The sequence below is a fragment of the Panthera uncia genome, assembly GCF_023721935.1.
Source record: "Panthera uncia isolate 11264 chromosome A3 unlocalized genomic scaffold, Puncia_PCG_1.0 HiC_scaffold_11, whole genome shotgun sequence".
In the NCBI taxonomy this organism is placed as follows: Eukaryota; Metazoa; Chordata; class Mammalia; order Carnivora; family Felidae; genus Panthera; species Panthera uncia.
The window spans coordinates 14,584,145-14,606,205 of record NW_026057578.1 but is presented as its reverse complement, the minus strand read 5'-3'; the positions used below and the strand labels follow the sequence as shown (position 1 = coordinate 14,606,205).

At 41.9% G+C, this 22,061-nt stretch overlaps 1 protein-coding gene across 4 annotated transcripts in view; it reads right to left on the bottom strand.

Moving 5' to 3' along the window:
- The window catches only part of NCOA5 (nuclear receptor coactivator 5), a 31,693-nt gene extending 10,142 nt beyond the window's left edge, over positions 1-21,551 (bottom strand). For 3 of the 4 annotated variants that reach the window (XM_049650654.1, XM_049650652.1, XM_049650655.1), the window contains exons 1-2: positions 21,409-21,551; positions 8,248-8,314 (exon numbers count right to left, since the gene is read on the bottom strand). In XM_049650654.1, the coding sequence (XP_049506611.1) occupies positions 8,248-8,285 (38 nt within the window). In that variant the 5' untranslated portion in view covers positions 8,286-8,314; positions 21,409-21,551. Of the gene's footprint in view, positions 1-8,247; positions 9,017-21,408 lie in introns of those variants that run through there. The other variant, XM_049650653.1, reaches the window with a different exon arrangement.
- Positions 21,552-22,061: the final 510 nt, after the last annotated feature.

The following is a 22,061-nucleotide window of genomic DNA, read 5'->3' as shown; positions in this document are numbered from 1 at the left end:
AGACTCATGAAGAAAAAAGGAGCAAATGCACAATCTCATACAAAGGAACAGTGATCAAAGTAGTTGTCCCTAAAGTACAGAAAACTTCACTTAAAATATATAGTATGATAATCAAATTAAGGGAAAAAAGAAAAAGTACAATATGATACACACACAGTAAAGTAGAAGAACACTCAGCTTCTTTGTCTTTTCAACAGTTATTGAGTAGTGAGTGGTCTCTCTTAATCTGAGTTTAATGCAGAACCCAGTTCCCTCCCCTCTTTTAAAACAGTGTTTGAAGTCACAGATGTATTTGTGCTGATCTCATTCAATATTCTTCATGAGACATTCCACTCCACTGGAAACTCAACCTATCTAAAATTAAACTTCTTATTCAACCCATTTCTTACTCAGTCCCATTCCCGACTTTTTCACTCTGCCGAGATTCATTCTTCCTAGTTACCAAGGTTTAAGTTTTTGAAAATTAACGTTGATTCTTTCTTTCCTATCCCCATTAAGTCACCTGAATCCTGTTCATTTTTCCTTTTCATTCCCCCTGGATTCATCAATCCAAACCCTTATTTTTATGCTCGGTACCAACAAGTTTCCAAAACACAAACCAAAAACCAATCTTCCAGATTTCAATTCATTCTACACATAAATATCAGATTAACCATCCAAATTTCCACCTGTTGCCAATCACAGCTTGACGATCACATTTCTGTGTACCCCTCCATAACAAATCTGGACTTTCCAACTATTATCCCTCCCCCATTTCCTGATTCAACCCCCTCAGGTCTGTTCTTATGACTTAACTCATAGGACTCTTATCTGCTTCAGGATTTCTGTTCATATGATTTTTCAACTTGGAATATTTTTCTTGCACTTAATGCAAGTATCATCCAATCCTCACAGGCAAATTCATGTCTCAAATCGTCCAAGAAATCTTCTCTAATCTCCCTAGTAACTGCTGATCTTTCTGGCTGCTCAATGCTTAGAACACTTACTATTCCTATTACTCATCTTGATATAGTTACGTTTTTACAACAATGTCTTCTTGTTTGACCTACTTTAAGGATTACCTCCTCCATAAAATCTGCCCTAAACTCTTGAACTTCCCCAACAAATATGTTCCTCCTCCAGTCCTTTCCATCTCGATAAATGCCACATCTACCTACACTGTTGCTCAAGCTAGGAAACTGAATGTCATCTCTTCCAAAGTCCCAACTGCTCTTCCAATCATATTTTCAAATTCTGTCCATTCTTTTTCTGAAATTGATTATCAATTCTGCGCATTTCTTTACCTTCGTTAATACCACTAAAGGCCAACTCATAATGATCTTTCCCTAACACAGCAAGAGACTTCTAAAGTGGGGAAAGATTTCCCCATTTCTGCTCTTGCCTCTTTTTCTAATCTTTTTTCCAGATTATTCTAGGGTGATCTTTCAAATACATAAAACCTTTTACTGGTTTCCCACAGTGTTCAGAATTCAATCCAAAATCTCTACTAAGGCTGGGCAGGTGCTGCATGGTCTTGGCTGTTTTCTCCAATCTTGTCCCCTCCCCTCCCAAGTTCACCATTATCTTGCCACACTGGCCTTTCAGCTAGAACTAGCCAAGGCTTTTCCTGATGCCTCTACTTGAGCGGCAAAAACAGATCCACACTCATTCTCTATGTCTCAGCACAATGAATGTTTCTTACCCCTGATTCTAACAGTCTAAAAGTTTACTTTCTGCCCTTAAATCCTGGCCACGTTTTCTCATAGCACTGTTTTTGTCACTTATCACAATTTGACACATCTATTTACTTGTTTAATGTCTGCTGTCAGACTGTGAGTCCATGAGGACAAGGACTGTCAGTGTGACTCTCCACCATAAACCCACTATGTAGGTTTATAATGTCTGGCATATGCAGCGAACGCTCCATGACCATGCGCAATGAACCTTGCTCCTGTACGTGTTTCTGTCGCTGCACTTATCACACTGTTCTGTAATTATGTTTACATGGCTTTTCTATTAAAGACTAAGCTCTTTTGAAGTCTTTGGATCCCTAGGACGACAGCACGGAGTTCAGTGTTTAATGAACTGAATTTTCCAACTGAACTATAAGCCTCTCATGAGCAGGCATCCTGTTTCGTTTATACTTCCGTCATCTATCATGATTACACGTTACTAGGCAGCCATCATGATGCCTTGCCATCAGCTTGGTAGAGAGCCTCAGTTCCACTTCATCCACAAGGGCACAGCGAAACCAATTTAAATGCCAATTTTGCATCTATGAAAAGTCCTTGTCATATATTTTAAGGCTCACAAGTACTCCTGATTTGTGGGAGACCAGGGAATTTAAATGAGGTACTAACCAGTTTTCCTATTCAAGTGCAGACTGACCAAGATTCTTACTCTGGTTTTTCTTATTAGGTCATATAATCTTCCTCACATGTATAACATCTGCTAGAGTATATAATGTGGGCAAACACTCAAGATTCTATGGGAAGGGACAACCATTAAGTATTTTTGGATTAATGATCGGTAGATAAACCTGCCTTGGGGAGCAGTTGGAAGCAGTCATTAGAGGCAGAATCAGATTTCAAGTGTTGTTGGCAATCAGGGATGAGAGAGATCATGAACCTGACAGACCACAGACCACACACACAGCCTTTGGGTGTTGGAAATGAGGGGTGGGGATATGGATAAGAACACCGAGTCACAGCACATGATCACAGCCTTAGGATAAGTATAAAGGCTGTATCACTCTCATTCTTTTGAATCCACTGAAGTGCCTTACTTACCTGTCAGAGTCCATCCCTGGAGGTTGACCATAACCCGAGATTCCCAAAGTCTCGGCTCACGCTTCCAGTGTGAGAAGGCAAGCACTCCCTTCCCCTCAATGAATCTAAAGTCCATGTGCAACAAAACTACTAATTCCCCCTCAATTGCCTTCTGGGTAAAATGTAGAAAAGACGATATTCACAAGGTGGAAAGAACCAAAAGAATGGTGGAAGTAGGAACACAGAAGACAACAATTCTCTAAAATGAAAAGGCAAAGCTTTTCTCCTTTCTCCAAAAGATGAGCAGTATGGCAGAAGCTGTTCTTCTGGAGACAAAAACAAAAAACCTTTTAGGGTCACTGTAGGACCCAAATCAAGAATTCCCCAGAACAAAAGGGCTTCTGCTGCTGGCCCCAACATCTTTCTCAAAACAAGAACCAGCTAACAAAAGGGAGGTACAGTGTGCAGGATTCAGAGTGCCGCAAGGACGAAGCCCCTGAACAAGATGTGTGACCTTAGATAACAAGTGGGTTAAAAGCAAGTTTCTGGAGCCCAATAAGGCTCAATCTCATCCCATGGCACCAGAGGTGTTTTACTTAGACCAAATGCAGTGTACCCTTAGGTACCAGGTCACTAGAGGCTAAAATGAAACCGAACCTTTAAACTGAACCAGTTAGAGAAATTTCAGCACTGGAGTCCACAAACTGAAGGCAGATGACAAACACTACTAAAACTGTTATAAATTTCTCATCTATTCAGCTGGGAAAAAAAGCCAAGTGCTCTTTGCCTTGAGAGAAATATTGTCATATCATTTGGAAACACGTGACGGGGAAGGGAAGGGTGGGTGAAGGGAAAAGCCATGGCTCAGGTGGCAAGTGATGTGCTTCCGGAAGAAGTGCTTCTCTTCCTGGGGACTAAAGAGGTGCGCAGAGCACTAGGCGTTTAAGAGCCTACAGAGTAAGAACGACAAATGACCACCTTGGAAGAGCACGATGGACTGTGAGCTTTTCTTCCTCCAGAGAATGAAACCTCAAGCCCAGGATGGTGTTCTTTGTCCTTGGCTCCACAGAACATTCCGGAGAAAGACCTCTGTCCTTTTTTGTTGGCATCTCCGTTCCGCCTTTCTGTTCAATGGAATATTTTCCTTGGGAGGGCCAGTTTTTTGTTTACTCCTGAAAAAAAATTCTCCAATAGCTCTTGGTACTTCTGTTCTGTCACAGATACTGTCCACAAATATCATGATCTAAATGGCTGGCTGCTGTGTGATGTTGATCCCCCACCACGATGGCTCCGTGCTACTGAGAAACGGAGACAACAGACTTGTGTGGAATTTTGCCATTAGGTGACAGCAGGATATGGGGTGCAATGAGGTACCACACCTCACAGATCCGAATTTTGTTAAGTGTCCACGCTTCTCCCTAGGAAGCACACTGGTGATTTTCTCAAGCACAAATATGACTTTTCTGTCGGTAGAGGTGGCACTTGCTCTGAGAATCGACGGCTGTTCGTTAAGTGTTAGTGCCCGGTATCTTAACTTGTGAGGCTCACCTAGAGCTAGCGCTGTCTCATACCCAAGAGCAAGTGGTCATCAGAGGAATCAGCGCCGTGGATATGCAGAAATCACCTTGGGCCACGTAAGAAAACTGTCTACGGCTAGGGTATTTCTGAGGAACCGATCTTGGACCACCTTCACCAAAGAGGCACCAGGCCTAACATCCTCAACAAATACGTGGGAAAAATTCTCTGCAGAGCTTTTGATGTACACAAATTAGTTCTATTTGCTCTTTTTTATGCCAGGCAGGAAGATTTAGGAAATACGGCGTCTCATTTGGAGGTCACATCTGTGTCGGGGTATGCTCCCAAGACCTGGATTGCCAGGGTGTTGAGCTGAAGATGGAAACGGAGAACATCTGAGGTACAGTCAGAATCACGGTCCAGTCTTTAAAGAAGGTAAAGGCCAGCGCCTAGTACCAAAGCTAGACAACTTACGTGGTAACTAAGCAACGTGCTCAAGAGTCCAATGAGGCGGTCCAAGGGCTAAATGATGCGAATTCAGGCCGAAATTGGATCCGGAGCAGGGATCCCTGATGCAGCCATTCTGTGCTTGGCCGGACCAATACTGTTAGAACTACACACTGACAGCTGGAGTCATTAGGGAGGCACATTACTGAACAGAGAGCAATGCCAGCAGAACTGTGGCTCACGGAGACATTTGAAGAGGTGACAATCCTGTGAAAACTCCCAAAGATACGGAGGTGTTTTGACACTCAAGGTTAACGTCCAGCAAAACAAGGTGTTACGAAGGTCTTGCCAGCATGCTTAGAAACTATTTTATCAAAAGTAGCAACACCGAAGACATAAAAGTACAACTTAAGGGAAATATTTGCCACAAATACACGCCCCCCCCCGGAAACATTGCATTCCCTACGGCAGGAGACACACAAATGATTAGGGTTGCCAAATGAAGGTAGTTTGGCTGTTGTCAAGAGACTGGAATTACTTCAAGGCTTTGACTGGAAGTATGCACCCAAAGAGTGGTATCTAGTGTTCACCCTTGAAGAAATGATTAGATTCTTCCAGGCTCACTAGTCATCCATCTTGCCTACTTATTCCATTTTATTTCTGCCCTCTTGGTACACCTTAAGAGACAATACATGATCAGTACGATGATCAAAATGTTAGTATTCTGTTTTGAATATTCAATTTTTCTGGCTTTAGAGTTTCTTTTTTTATTAAAAAAATGTTTTTTAATGTGTATTTATTATTGAGAGAGACAGCATGAGCATGGGAGGGGCAGACACAGAATCTGAAGCAGGCTCCAGGCTCTGAGCTGTTAGCACAGAGTCTGACACAGGGCTCGAAATCACCAACTGCGAGATCATGACCTGAGCCAAGGTCAGACGCTTAACTGACTGAGCCGCCCGGGCACCCCTGGCTTTAGAGTTTTTACATTTTTATTCTTAAAGGTAAAAAACTGGGACTCTCTGCTCAGGTTTGAGATGGGGCTCAGAATAGATTTTATTAAATGCGAACATCTTTCTTCCTTGAACTTTATTAATAAGCATGACAGTATGATACTTCATCACGTTAAATAACATGCTGAGGAACCCAGTTAGGGACACAGCACCAAGGGGGAAGACTGACTTTTGATGGAAATTGAATTAGTCTAGCTGTGCCTCCTAATGATTGTAAAAAAAAAAAAAAAAAAAAAAAAAAAGCAGGAAGCTACTGTCCTATCTGTATCCCAAATAATCTCATTTTAGAAACTGTTACCGAGGAAGGGGGGATTTTAAAAGGATCATATGTATGTATCTAGTAGGGAGAACGTTTTAAAAGGCCCCCTCTAACGTTGTTTGTATGTTATTAAAAAAAGAAGAAAAGCATACAGCTGTTTTTTCCATTACAGATGAAATTACAGAGTGGCATTTTAAGTTGGGATGAAATTAATCTTTTTAACTTAATGTCCTGGCAATAGCTATACTGGATTCCAAGCAGAGGAGATGGTTATTTCCCCAACACTACCAATGTTTGTTGAATACCTATAATCAATTGGAAATATTAAAAGCAGTTGGTTAAGTGTCATTAACAGGATGACATAAATCTACTACTCTGTATTTTGCAATGTGCCTTGGTTTTTTGTTGTTATTTTGGTCTGTTTTTTGTTTTCTTTTTTTGCCTGAAAAAACACACAGATATTATCTAGAGATTATAAGTATTGTGGGGAAAAGAAAGAGTGGAGAGGATTTTACTAGTGGAGTCAGGGTCTACATAGTTACCAATTTCATACTCCTTCTGGTAAGCTACCTAGTCCAGAAACACACACATCAGAGCTCCTCGGAACGTGGATACACACTGTTATCTCCTTTTAAGCCACTTGGCAACCACAGCTTCCAACGGAAGCCCCATATTTCTGACTGTTAGTTAGATGCAAACTCTCAGCCCTCTGTAGTCCATGTTTACTGGGGCAATGAGGAGCACAGATGGGACTGCCCAACATCTCCAGTATGGTCTGATGCAGCATAATGGAAGCAGACATCATACAGAACTGCTGCAGTTCTACAGGGTTCATTTAAGTTCTTCAGGATGCTCACACATACCCACAAAATCAACCAACACAGTATTTACCTGCAAGCTGCAGGCATCCCTTATGGTGTTAAAGACAACAGACATAATGCCAACGTATATGCTCACTTGTGCAGTGAGACTAATGGAGGGCCAGGGCACCCACGTGGCAGCTATAGTGTAGCTATAGTTGTGGTGTCAGATTCAACTCCTCTGCACCGGCAGAGTGCTCAAAGAATCCAACTGAAATCACCACCTTGCTGCTACAATCTGCTTGAACTCTGCCGAGCAGTCGTGTATAATCTATTCCTGCTAGTTTAGAAAATACCCATCCTTCACATCTAAGTGGGACGATATACACCAAACATACAGCAGCCATTCTTTCCTATAAGTGGGCAACAAAATATAGGTGTCTCAAAGGACAGCTGTATGTTATGTGTAAGTGAGTTGGGTATGTCCCGGGTGACCTGTGGAGCTCCTAGTACATTGTAGACTAGGATTCATTGTACTCAGCAGTGTTCAGTTCATTATAGGAAACGTAGTCTATCATGGTATATAGTTTAGATGTATAGTTTATTGTGGGAAATCGGTACTTTTACTTAGAGGAAAAAGCAAAATCCATACTGAGTATGCATTTGGGCCATGAAGAGACGCCAGATATGAAATACAGCGTATCTGCCTGCAATCCACACAAAAGTGCACACGCTGCATCTGCTAGTTTGGAGACTGTATCTTTGATGTAAATGGCAACATTAATAAAACCCTTCTTTGAGAGAAGGGGCCAATTTAATGCATATCTCAAGGGTATACATCAGGACAACCTCTTTTGTATATATTAGCAGAAAGAATATATTAGGGAAATGCCTTTTATTTCCAGAAAAGCTAAGAAAAAGGGAGACTTTTGAGAGCTGGAGTGTTTTTTGCCCTTTTTTATTTCCCCTCGAACAGTAACCCAAGCATGCGAGCAAACAGGGGATCTGCAGCACAGGCACAGCAGCAATCTCTCAAGCAGCACTTTCCGTAAACCTGGGTTAACATCTGGACCGGCAGCCATGTGGAATGAAGAGTCGAATCTCTGATGCCCGCTGCAGCGCAGCAAAGCACACACCAACGACCCCGGGGCACTCCTCCTGCTGTGGAGGCTCCCATTGACACGTGAGCTGGGGACAGAGAGGTTTATCCTCTTCCAATTGCCTGCAACTCATGTTGCAGGCTGAACTTGCTGGGTTTGTCACCGAAAACACAAAGCTTCTCTGCATCTCCTGATGTATGTTTAAAAAAAGCAGCAAGGCCTTTCACACAAGGTTCATGTTCTTATTGTTTGCTTGAGCGTTTCTGATTTGTTGGGGGGAAGAAAAGACCCTTGATGTACGAAGTTGGGCTTAACTCCCCAGAGCCCAACTCTCCCAAGGTAACTCACTGCTTCAGGGTACTTTACCTTCGTGTGGGGCTGGGTCTTGATGGAGCCGTATTCATATTTCTTCTTTCCGCTGCCTTATTAATATCTGAAAAGAATAATCAACCCATCTGTTCAATGCTACGGAATAAAAACAAAATCATCAGCACATTTCAAATGAAAGCAACAACAAAAAAACTACAATGACAACCAGATGGTGTAAGAAAATCCATTCAGCAGACACACTGTCACTTGGGCAATTTTTATTAAGTCACGGCAGTACATTGTCACGGTTTCGTAAGGAACGTCCCTCAGTTTTCTAGCTAACACAGTTTGCATAAAACGGGTTATGTCAATGCTTTAACACTCTGCCAAGTCACAAACTTAACAACTGCCCCTTCCAAAAGGGGGACGGTTGTCTTCTAAACTCTTGGAGAGCCAGCTCTAAGATTCTTTTTTGAGGGAAGGAGAGTGGGAGAAAGAGAAGGAGAGAGTTAAAAAAAAAAAAAAAAAAAAAAAAAAAAAAGAACAAAGGCAAATAATTCCACTTTATGTGACAAAGAAGTAACAACTGGACCCTGCTGTCTTAAAACTTCCAATATTCCATAAAGCAGGCCTACTTTTAATGTGCCTTGTGTTGCATTCCATTAGATAGAATCTTCCAGAATGACATGTAGGAAATTAATTTTCTTCCTAAACAAAGTATATTATATGTTAACATCTATAGCCCTCACAGATAAGTAGCTAAGAATAAGAATTGGCATTTGGTATAATAGGGTTAGATAACAAAACACTTCACATAAGAAGTTTTCATTAGCGGGGCGCCTGGGTGGCGCAGTCGGTTAAGCGTCCGACTTCAGCCAGGTCACGATCTCGCGGTCTGTGAGTTCGAGCCCCGCGTCAGGCTCCGGGCTGATGGCTCGGAGCCTGGAGCCTGTTTCCGATTCTGTGTCTCCCTCTCTCTCTGCCCCTCCCCCGTTCATGCTCTGTCTCTCTCTGTCCCAAAAATAAATAAAAAAAAAAACGTTGAAAAAAAAAATTTAAAAATTTATTTATTTTAGAAGAAGTTTTCATTAGAGAAGACTGGCATTCACAACTAGGTAAGGGAGAACAGTGGAATCGTACAAACTTACTTAGAAAAGCCAATTTGTGCAGTTAAAGCCTGCTTGCTAAATACAAATCTGCTTTGCAAAAATGAAGTGAATAATACAAACACCATGTATAAGAAAGAATTGATGAAGTATCTAAAGAAATGTACCCATCTATGTCCAAAGATAACACAGACCAATTTTTATATGACTTAAAAATGAATAAATTCATTCATAATTTCATTCTTTAGTTGAATGAAGAAATAAAACTGTGTCCTGCTATGGTGTAGTTTTGTTCCCCTTGTTCCATGTTAAGTGATTAGTAGTGTATCTAATGACATTAAGTGGTATTAAGCACTCACATAATTAGAGTGCTTTAAAATTGTAATTATGTATTTAAAAAATTCCAACCAGAGTCCTATGGTGTGAGAGACTATAGTAATAACCAAAAGTTTAAGAGGTCTGGCACAGACTTTACCCCGCTATGTTGTCAACTTCTGAGTTCCCGTTCAAGTGAGAACGATCTTCACTTCCATTTTAAGTCAGAGTTTCTATTATGTCTAGAAGAATGACTTTTGATAAATTGAAGGTAACATAAATTTAAACAGTAAGAGAAGCACAGTCCACCCTAAACTGCCTCTCACATTTTCAATTAAGCAGACCCAAGCTATCATCCAGCTATATATCCAAGAGAAATGAAAACATGTGTCCACACAAAGACTTATATGCAAACTTTGATAGTAGCATTATACATAATAACATATTCAAAACTGGAAACATTTCAAATGTCGGTCAACTGGTGAATGGATAATCAAAATGTGTTATATCTATAAAATGGAATACTACTCAACAACAGAAATAAATGAACTACTAATAAAAAAAATCAGAAAATAATATCTATATAGGACTTGGTCTATAATCTCTGATCATGGCTTTGGTATGGCAAGTGGCACTTTCACAATTTACAACCCTCAAAGTTAACGAACATCTGAATTACACATTATATAATGATAGGCCTTACAGGGAACACCTAACTCTCTTCTATGTAATTGTGAAGAATATCAGTTCAGGTTTAGAAGGGCCTACTGACCTAGTCTGCTCTTTAATATGGAGTGACTATGATTCAGAGAGAAATGTAATCTCTTCGATTGTTGAGGTAGTTTTCAGAGTATCTCTGGAATACACTGAGGGTGGTGGTGGTGGTGTAAAGATTTCTTCTAAATAAACACTGTAACTCCCAGTAGGATTCTATATATTATTAATTGGTTGTGAATAAAGAAAGCTCACCTAAACACTGATTGACTTGAACATTGATTATGTTAGAGTACAGAACACAGGGTACTATTTTAGTAGGGAAGTTTCTATCAATGCCATATAATTTGCCCATATGATATGAAAAGGACTATTACATTGTGTAATTATATCCTGTTCTGTGAGCACCTACATATAGGACTGCGGAGACCAAAGCAGTCATGTATGACATACCTCTGGGGCAAAACCGGTTCCAGTTAGACTGAAGGAGGTAAATATTTTACTTTGAAGTTAGTGAAAAGTTTTTGTAATTATTTGAAATATTATTTAAAATTCAAGATTAATTTATCTTTTTGTTTTTTACTTATTTTTATTTTTTAGAGAGAGCACATGCACAAGCGGGGGAGAAGCGCATGGGGAGAGAGAGAATCTTAAGTAGGCTCCATGCTCAGTGTGGAGCCTGACGCAGGGCTCAATCCCACAACCCCAGGATCATGACCTGAGCTGACATCAAGAGTTGGACGGACGCTCAACCTACTGAGCCACCCAGGCATTCCAAGATTATTGTATCTTTAAATGATTTTGACTGCAATTTGCCTCCTCATCGAATAGTCTAAAGCAATTATACTTTGATGGTGTGACTTATGTTTCTTCTGCAAAAAAGAGAACTCTCAGACCATTTTCTTTTTTCCCTTACGCCAAGTGTTTGTTTATTCACAGCTATTTAAGAGTTCTTTATACTTCCATCTTGGATGAGTTATAGAGAAAATGAGACCTGGAAATTTCTGATAGTTTCAGTGCCACCCAAGAGGGCTGCTCAGGTTACAGGAGAGCTGGGGGGCAGGTTTCAGTGAGAGTTATGAAAACAAAACTATCGTCACCACCAATCCCAATACACAAAACATCCTAACACATGGTCACCCAGAACTTTTGGAAAACCTATGAGTTCAGAAATACAGGAAGAATAGAGAAGCTACAAAAGTACAAATAACTTCAGGGAGCTGATCAGACAGTATAGCAAAGATTTAAAAAGTCAAGGGAAAAAAACCCTTGCCCCCCCCCCTTTTTTTTTTTTTTTACAATTTTTTGTTATACAACTTAATAACCCATCAACTGGGAGGCTGGAAGTTCATTTGAACAAGTTTCTCTTTGAAAATGCAAATACTGGGACTGGGAAAGAGGGCTTTTGTATTAATTAGTTGAATCAGATTATTTTCTTCCTACATCCTTTCAGAGACATATAGTCCTATGCCAAGGAAATAGAAATGACATTAATGTAAAGGAAAAGAAAAAAAAGAAGGAAAGACAATTTGGGCACCTTTCTGGACATTAGGTAGGGAACAATAATGGGAGAAAATGTAACCAACAAGAGGGTAGTGGAAACTTTAAGGCTTCTTTCTCCTCCTGCTCTATCTCATTCTGGCCAAATGCCTGTAAGATCAAAAGTCAGTCTCTTAGCGCCTCTTTCACCTTGGCCTGGTTGGTACCTCTATACTTTGTTAACTAGACTAGCAATGTGAGCACCACTGGAAATCACCATCACTACGAGGTACCTTGGCCTGAATATTTTCTGAGGTACCTTGGCCTGAATATTTAAAAAAAAATTTTTTTTTTTAACGTTTATTTATTTTTGAGACAGAGAGAGACAGAGCGTGAACAGGGGAGGGGCAGAGAGAGAGGGAGACAGAGAATCCGAAACAGGCTCCAGGCTCTGAGCTGTCAGCACAGAGCCCGACGCGGGGCTCGAACTCACAGACCGCGAGATCATGACCTGAGCCGAAGTCGGCCGCTCAACCGACCGAGCCACCCAGGCGCCCCGGCCTGAATATTTTTTAAGTGGTTTTCTGAAAATGGTTAAAAGCACTTTTCAGGTAAGGATTTTTAGATAAGAAAAATAACACCAACTGAAGGGATCTACATAAAAGGAAAAAATTAGAAAATAATCTAGAAAACATGATGTCACAGAGGAAGTGGCAGAGCTGTTTTAAGTCACAAAAGACTGGGTTAAAGAACTTTCAAAGAACAACACAATGCCTAATGTACAATTTTATTTTAGACTAATATGCTAGACAAGGTTCACACAATGGTTTTTGTATAATGCTATAAATAAAAATGCATGTTTCATTCACAGCACCAAGAGCTGCTCTGCTCTTTTTATTAAAAATTTTTTTAATGTTTTTTTTTTTTTTTGAGAGAGAGAGAGAGAGAGAGAAGGAATGTAAGGAGGGGCAGAGAAAGAGGGAGACACAGAATCCAAGGCGGGCTGTAGGCTCTGAGCTGTCAGCACAGAGACCGACGCAGGGCTCAAACCTATGAAGCGCAAGATCATGACCTGAGCCGAAGTCAGACGCTCAACCGACTGAGCCACCCAGGTGCCCCTTTAATTGTACTATCATAAAATCAATTCCTTTCAATTTAAAACCAATTAATTTTTTTTTTTTTAATTTCTGAGACAGAGAGAGAGAGAGAGACAGACAGACAGACAGTGAGAGCAGGGGAGGGACAGAGAGAGGGAGACACAGAATCCAAAGACAGGCTCCAGGCTCTGAGCTGTCCGCACAGAGCCCAACGTGGGGCTCGAACCCATGAACTGTGAGATCATGACCTGAGCCAAAGTCGGACGCTTAACTGACTGAATCACCCAGGTGCCCCTTAAAATCAATTTTTATCACAAGCTACCACAATGGAAAAACCATAAAGACTATGCTGAATAAGTGCAGTATGAATCGCTGCACTTAGTGACACTACCACCCTTGGCTGTTGAAAGAATCCAGAAGCCTATACAATTTTGTCAAGTGATTACAAACGAAATAAAATCCTCCAAAGCCTTAGCTGAAACCACCTAAAAATCAGTTACTACTAAATTGAAAATATGTGATTATAAAGATAATGCCACTTGGAAAATCACACTGACAATAAAGTGGTTACCACACATTAAACGCCCCGAATCGGGAGAGGAAAGGACAGCGCTTCTCCTTTAAACTATACTTGTGAAGATGACGTTGACGGTGTAACATCAGGAATATTATAACCAGTTATACTATAATGAGTTAAGGATAAGAGAATGCTCTGCTTGTGGTTTCTAAATCAACCCTTTAAGCTCACTTTAAAAACTATGCATTCCCTCTTATTTGATTATCTCCTTCATTCTCTAATTAAAATAATTATTCTACCTTTAACTGTATTAGATTATTATTCCTCAGTATAGGAACGGGGGAAACAATGATAACTTATATTTACAGAACCCTGACTCTGTCCCAGAGTCTGAACTAAGAACATTATGTGCATTACCTCATTCAATCCTTTCTACAACTCTTGGAGTTAAGTACTATTATGATCTCTATTTTGTGAATGAGAAAATTTGAAGTTTAGAGAAATTAAATGACTTAGGTCACATGATCATCAGGAGACAGAGCTAGGATTCAAATCTAGGTCTGTTGGACACCAAAGTGCTTAAACATTATGCTATGCTGCCTCAACAGGGAGTGGAAAGACAGGGTTTCCATTATGAACACTTGCTAAGACTCCCGGATCAAACTGATAGAACCTGGAAAAGGCCCAGTCTATGCCAGTCGCTCCAATGTTTAAGTACCCCAGACACCCACCTATCACCTCAAACCAGTGTTGGTCCTTGAACAATGCAGGGGTTAGGGGCACTGAGCCCCAAGGACCCCAAAAACTTAACAATAGCCTATTGGTAACCAGAAGCCTTACCGATAATATAAACAGTTGATGAACACATATTTTTGTATGTTATATGTATTATATAATGTATTCTTACCATAAAGTATGCTAGAGAAGAGAAGATGTTACGAAAGAAATCATTTACAGTACCAAAAAAAATTTTGCACATAAGAAGCCACACAGTTCAAACCCATGTTGTTCAAGGGTCAACTGTACAATGTTTCTGGCTTTGCTACTGATATTCTATTCACTTCAACACTTCAGACAAACATTCTCTATCAACATTTAATCTCCTACCCTTTTTACTTCTTTTCAGGAAAGAACACTTGCCTGGGATCAGCATATCAGAGTTCTAGTTCTACTTGGCGTGTGTGTGGGATGTGGTTAGTCAAGTCATTTGATTTCTCTGAATCTGATGAAGTGGATATTCCACCTGTGTCGGTTATGTTGCTTCAAGGAGAACATCAGCTAAGAGAAAAAAACTCACTAATTTGGATTCACAAAGATTGAGCTAATCTAAACTAGTAAAATAGTCTGAGCTGCAAAAAATTTCAAGTATAGGTTTATTTAACACAGGTAGAATTTCAACTAAACTGTACAAGTAGAGATCCTTATAGAACTAAATTAATAAACTGGATAGTTCATCACCAGCACACCAAATGCATCTAGGCCTACTATGTACTATGTACCATGCCTTAGACATATGGAAATAAAAAGGGTAAAGTCTCTGCTTTAAAGGAGTTCGCTGCTTAATAAAGGAGAGCAGGACACATACAGATAATCATAATATTATCTAAAATGGGTTTATAGCAGAGATAATAAAGGCCTAACTCTGTGTACATGGGTGTCGCAGGGGAGAGGAACAGGACAGAGAGGAGACTGGAAAGAGTAAGGGGCAGGGATGGCCTAAAAGTAACATTTAAACTGAGTCCTGGAAGATGAATAGGAGTTTACCAGAAAGAGAGAAGTCATTTGGCACATGCAAAAGTGAAGGAATGGAGTGAAGAACATAATTAGAAATACTATAGGAAGTTTAGTGTAGGGAATAGGGGGATAAGAGGAAGAAAAGAGGAATTACAGATGCAAGCCAGAATCGGAAAAAGGTCACAAAAAACTTTTGTTACTGAAAAGCAAGAGATTGGTGGCAAGAGGGCCTATATAAATTGAGCTACCATAAAAGAGTCTCAATGAAGCCAAACTAATGAAGGCTTACTGTATGTATGTTATCTAAAAGGGGGGGGGGCGGTCAAGAGTATTTAAACCTCAGACCTTAAAAATATTGCCTATTCAGGTACGAGACAAATATTTAAAAGGTTATCTTCAGTAAAGGGATATAAAATAAACTGAGGGCCAGAGTCAGTAATTAATAGCCAACAAAAATGAGTTAAACCCACCGTTCAGGAAGAAACGGACAACCAAGCACCCTTCCTTAGTTTTCTTCTAATATCTTTTAAAAAATTTAATGTGGTAAAAAACACACAATATACAATTTATCATATTAACTATTATTTTCTTAAAAAGCAAGCTCTACACCCAACATGAGGGTTGAACTAAGGATCAAAAGTAGCAGGTTCTACTGACTGAGCCAGCTAGGCCCCCCTCATATTAACTATTTTTAAGTGAGCATATTAAGTTTATTCACACTGTTGTACAACAGATCTCCAGAACTTTTTCATCTCATAAAACTGCAACTCCTTATATCCAGTAAACAATTCCCCATCTCCCCTCTCCGCATTTATATACATACACATTTTTTCACTCTTCACACTGCACTCCTTTACTGAAGATGTATCAGCACCACCTGAGAAGATAGTTAAACACATTTTCAGGCCCCATCGCAAACTTTTAGAATCTGAGGATGAAGCCTAGGAATCTGTATTTGAACAAGCTTCTCAGGTGATTCTTGGCAGGTATTTGAGAACTATATTCTGTTTATCCCTTTAGCTTATGTACAACATATACTTAGATCCTCCATTCAGAAACCTCTTCAAACTCCTGTATTCAAGGGGTAATAACCCATGAACATAATCTGTTACAAAGAAAATGTCATGACAATGGTTAAAATCTGTCAAAGTACAACCGCTGAAAACAGTAAACATAATCACATAGCTATCCCCAAAGGAAATGGAATCATCAACCCAAGTTTCCATAGTACTAAAGATAGTATCCAATTATAAGGTCTGTGCCCCTGCTCCCCAAGGAGGAGTGTGCACCAACACCTTCTCTTCGATTTCATCTGACCATTTTAAAAAGTACCCTGAAAACTTACGCGTCTTTTCCCTATTACCTAGTTATGAAATAGCAAGAAAAATATTAACCACTGAGCTTGCCACTTTTTGATAGCATATTATCCACTTCTTTGGCTAATAAATGGCAGACTAGCAACTAAAGTTTTCTCTAAATTCTGCCAACTAGACTTGTTGGTATTGGTTTGCTGGCAGGGGCTGAAACTCCTGCTTCTTCTGAGGCAATTGGTTTTCATATCTAAATGCATCTCTCTGCAAGAAGAGAAAAATGGTCACACACAGAATTTCATATCCACACCGCTAAAAGCAAAGTGGAGCAAACCTAAATTTAATAAGCAGACCATAGAATCTTGGTAAGTGTGCTGTCTTTGTTCACATGAAAGTGAAATCATCCTACTGATGTGAATGGAAGGAATTATAATATTGAAAACTACACAGATATTCTAACTATTGCTATTACCTCTAGTCCAGACTATCAAGCCAAAAAACATTTTAAATTACAGTTTTGCTTAAAATGTATAACCAACCATAAACCAGAGTTGTTAACTCCTATTAGTAATCTGAGATACGAACAGATTAGTACTAGAATCTACTTCAAACTTCTATTTCCAGTGAAAACTCATTTTCTAAAGCCTAAATCAGAGGTCCTCAAACCTTTAATGTACGTAACAACCGCAGGGGTGGGTTCTGAAAGGCAGATTCTGTAGCCCCCAGAGCCCCTCCAGAGACTGTTCAGTTAGCGGGGGAGGGGGTGGTGAGCTGCATCCACGGATATGCATTTCCAACTAGCTGTTCTAGTGACTCTGATGCTGTCCTACTATAACTTTTCCAAAAAAAGGTTCAGTTCATAATCTTAAGTTTTTGTACTGAACGGAATCATGTTTTTCTTAGTTTTTCTTTTTGATATCAAGAATAATTTCCAAAGAGATTTAAAAATAAATTTCTTGTATCATCTCTGATGCTAACTAAATACATGTTATTATTATCTCAATCTCCAACTGCATAATTAAGTATATCCACTTAAGGCCAAATTACTCATAATTCAAAGTTCTGCAAAGCTTGCCCACTAACTGTAGGATCAACCTAATCTTCAGTAATTCAATCATTCTAGATCCAAACCAGGGAACCACTCAAGATATTTTATAAAGATAAAGGTATAAGACTGCTTTATAAATGTTCTCCAATGCAACCTAAGTTTTCCTGATCTTTCCCTAAAGTTGTCGGTCTTTAGGCAGGTCAGTAATAATGTTGTTTTGAATTGAAATAAAGGGAAAAGAGTCTTATGGTGTGCAAAAGTGCTGATTCTTTGAAGAGAATTATTTTCTTAACAAAAAAGTAATTCGTCCAGCTGACCTATTATCTCTTATTTTTTTAGTGATAGCATAAAGAATGAAAATGACCATCCCTATAAATATTCATATCTGGTGGTAATAAAACCACCATTTAAAAAGCAGCAGGCATGCTGGTATTATATATTTAGCTGTCAGTATACTTCATATTTCCCTAATGTGCTGCTGCTTCAGACAGTGGCCTTACCCTGATCCTTTCATTAACACTTCTCATTAATGAAAGTGGAATAGAGGGTAATTTTCTGTTGGTCACTGCCCTTTTAACTTCTTGAGAGTTTAACTCTGCTTAAGCCAAATAGTCTACACAAATGCCTACGCTGTTGACAGGACAAATCTTTTGGCACAAAAAAAGCTGACTGAGCTTTAGAAGCACTTGTCTCAAAGACACACGGTAATCATTAGTAAACCACAAGGTATAGAGAAGAAACAGTGTGGCAGAAAGAGTAGTCAGGTTTGGGAGAACACTAGGACCCAAGATGTTTGTAGGAGGATAGCAAGAGAAAGGCACCAATGATATTCTCCTCTCTTGGACATCTATAGTGCACATGTTTAGCATATTAAAGCCTCTGAGAAGTTCTAGAGTAAGGACACCTCTTTATCTCAAAATTTCCCAATTTTGCTTGACCACAAAATCTTTTATCTTCAACAATACCTTCAATATGTTCTACTAAGTATGGGATTCGGGCAAGAAGTCTAACCTGAGTCATTATTTCCTCATACGCAAAGAAGATACAACATCAGCCTACCCATCTCACAAGATTGGTGGGAACAAACGAGTTGGTATTGTAAACCTGCTTTGTAAATCACACGTGCTGCTGGTTGTATGCCATCATTACCATTAAGAGTAATAGTGAGTTTAGGAACAGACCTCTCATTCTCTACGTGGGGAGTCAAAAACAAAGAAGCCACGGTAGTTGAAGGGAATATTACATACATTTCCTCCAAAGCTTTCTCATTCTTAAAAGCACAACTGAATTCCAGTAATGCTCACAGCAGTAACAAGCCATACAAAAGCACTGCCATCTGCAGGCCAGAGGGATGGAATGCTTGCAACGGTTCTTAAGAATGAAGTTTCAAGCCACCAGGCACTCCTGTTCAGCACACGCCTGTAGCCTCTGCAACGGACTTAGCTTTTGAGCACAGGGAGACTGAGTTCTCAAACTGACTTGAGTAAGAAGTTCTCATGTCTTCTCTACACAGGACCAACGCTGAGAAATGTTGAAGAAAATCACTCTGGCCTTCTGTAAGTACTACGTTGTGCTCATACCACAGTAACCCCAAGGAGTATGGATTTTTTTTTTTTTTTTTTTTTTACACAGCCCTTGAGGAAACACTTTAATGATCCGAACAGACTTTTTTGAGTTTCCTTTCAATGAATTAGAGTAAATCTGCTCTCTCACACATTAAGTTTATGAACAGACTACAAACAGAACAGGCTGTTTACATAAGTTAACCGGTCAATGCCTCCCTTTCTTTGGAGGACGTAATTAGCTTTATTCGGCAATTCACCAATATGACCTAGCAAATCAAAAGGAGCTCCTAATGCCTTCCTTTTTTTTTTTTTTTTAAATGTTTTATTTATTTTTGAGAGAGACAGAGACAGAATGCGAGTGGGTTACGGGCAGAGAGAGAGGGGGACCCAGAATCCGAAGCAAGCTCCAGGCTCTGAGCCATCAGCCCAGAGCCCGACGCGGGGCTCAAACCAACGGACCGTGAGACCATGACCTGAGCCGAAGCCGGACGCTCAACCGACTGAGCCACCCAGGCGCCCCTAAAGTGTATTCATTTTTGAGAGAGCGCGTGAGTGGGGGAGGGGCGGAGGGAGAGCCCGATGCGGGGCTCGAACTCACAGACTGCGAGGTCGTGACCTGAGCCGAAGTCGGAGGCTCACCCACTGGGCCACCCAGGCGCCCCAGCCTAATGCCTTCCTTAAACGTATGGTGTTTACCTGCCCTGTAACGTTGCACAACCTGCACCTAGGAAACATTTTTCCACGGGGCCTTGAAATACGGTTTCTCCGGCACGTTCTACAAGGAAAATTACTGTTTCTACGTTTCAGGTTAAAAGATCGTGCCAGAGGTTTCAAAGAGCATCTGGAAGGTGACAAGAGGAGCTGAAAGAAACACAAAGAAACCAGAATACAGGAAGAAACATGTTAAATAGCCACGGGATCTCCAATACCCACAGTGCAAAAGCTTGGGTTTTACGGGTTGGAAAAAGGCAACACGAAAGTTAGTTTTCACACCCAGACCGACTCACACAGAAAACATTACGTCTACAGTCGTCAAACGCCCAAACGGCTCCGTCGTCGGGTGCAGAAAGGGTCAGGAGGCTACGACACCACAACGCAACGAGAAAACGGAGGCGGCACACCCCGCGCGCTCGAGCCGACGCTTCGTGCGGTTCCGTGGGACTGCCACTCGTAGGTCAACACCGACAACAGTTCGCAACGAGAAAGCTTCTCATGTTACCACCCCCGAAGATCCTGGGGGGCGTTTCACGGAATCCGCTATGCTTCAGAGAGAAATCCCGTGCACAGAGCGAAAGCCAGGACCGCAATGAACCCCACACTCGTAGGGCAGCGTTTCCCAAAGCGTGGAACGCACAATAATTTCAGCAGGAACAAGGACGCGCTGTTTATTTTAATAGACAGGTATTTATTATTTTTTTTTTTTATGAGCATTGGAAAAATAACTGGCTTTCCATCATACGGTTTGGGATTTACGTTTCCACCTTAAACAAATGTATTTAAGGAGGAGGAAAATAGAGGCAGTGCAAAGGAAAAAATTAACATTTGGGAAATAAACAGCAGTACAGATGGTACACGGACGTAGAGGTGCAACGCGAGAGACTGAAATCTGGGAAGCGCCGTCTTAAAAAAAAAAAAAAAAAAAAAAAAGCCCCTGGCGGGTAGTCGGGAGCGGAGTGCCCTGGGTCACACTTGGGGCGCTGGCTCTGTCGCTAATTTCCGCGAGAACCTCGGGCAAAGATTCTTTCCCCGTCCTTTGGGGCCGGGGTCCGCGTTACAAAATGGGTGGGGGCGTCACACGACACGGAGGCGCCTCGAGGATGCTGTCAAGGGGCGGCGAGGAGGCGGCGACAGGGACCAGCGCTCGGTTCGCCGCACGGCGCTGCACGCCCCGTAGAACGCCCGGAGAGGCGGGCCGCCTCGCTCCGAGTTCGAATCCCGCCTGCGCCACCGACTGGCTGAGGACCCGCAGGCGACCGACTTCACCGTTTCGAGAAAGGGGCGCGGGGTGTGCAGCCCTACCCTACAGAGAAGCTCGGAGGACTACGGTCGGCGGTTCGCGCACAGAGAGGCGGCCGCGGTGCGGCGCCGCCCGGACCGGAGCCCCCCACGGGCCTCCCGGGCCGGCCGGGCCTGGGCTTGACGGGAGCCAGAGGCCGCGCCCCGCACCGGGCATGCGCAGCTCCGCGCGCACCCGGAGAGAAGCCGAGGCCGCGGCCGCGGCCGCGCGTCGAGCGGGCCCTCCCGCCTCAGCCTCCCCATCCGGCCCCGGGCCCCTCAACCGTCGGCCGCAAGCCCCACGCCTCGGCAGACGGCCACCGCTTCCCGGCACTCACCGCTACCAGCGCGGCGGGCTCTCGGCCGCTCCTTCGCCTCAGGCCCGCCCCTGCCGCCTCCACCTCAGCCCACCTGCCCGCCGTAGGACAAAGGCGCCACCAACCGACCGGCGCGGGCACGAGGCAATGGCGGCCGGGGCGGAGAGTGGGGGCAGAGGGCGCGCACGCAGCGGCAGGCGCGGCAATGTCGCAAGAGCGCGCGGGTTTACGGCAGGGCTGAGTTGGGCGTCGATCTCCTTAGCAACGAGAGAGAGGAAGTAGCTATGGGGCGGCGGTTGAGAACGCTAGGGGTTGCCTAGTAACGGCGTCCCCAGCTAAGGATGGGTCCCAGGCCTGGTTCCCTGATCCCAAGAGGCTGCGCCTTTCTTCTAGTCTTCGGAGCGTCTTCCTTCCATTCTAACTGTGGAAACGGCTCACTTAAATCCTGAAATACTTTATTTAGTTTTTCATGAAACGAAACAAAACCCGAAACACCTTTAGATATGTGTATTGGAGAGTAGCGTACAGACTCCTGCAACCTCCGGATCTCAAGGAACAAAGACAGCAGAGAGGTAGAGAAAATGTTTTATTTAAATTCGCATTTAAATAGGCAGTGTACCCTATTAGTTTCGCTGGCAAGAGACAGCTTCTGGTGATAGAGTCAGAGTCACAGG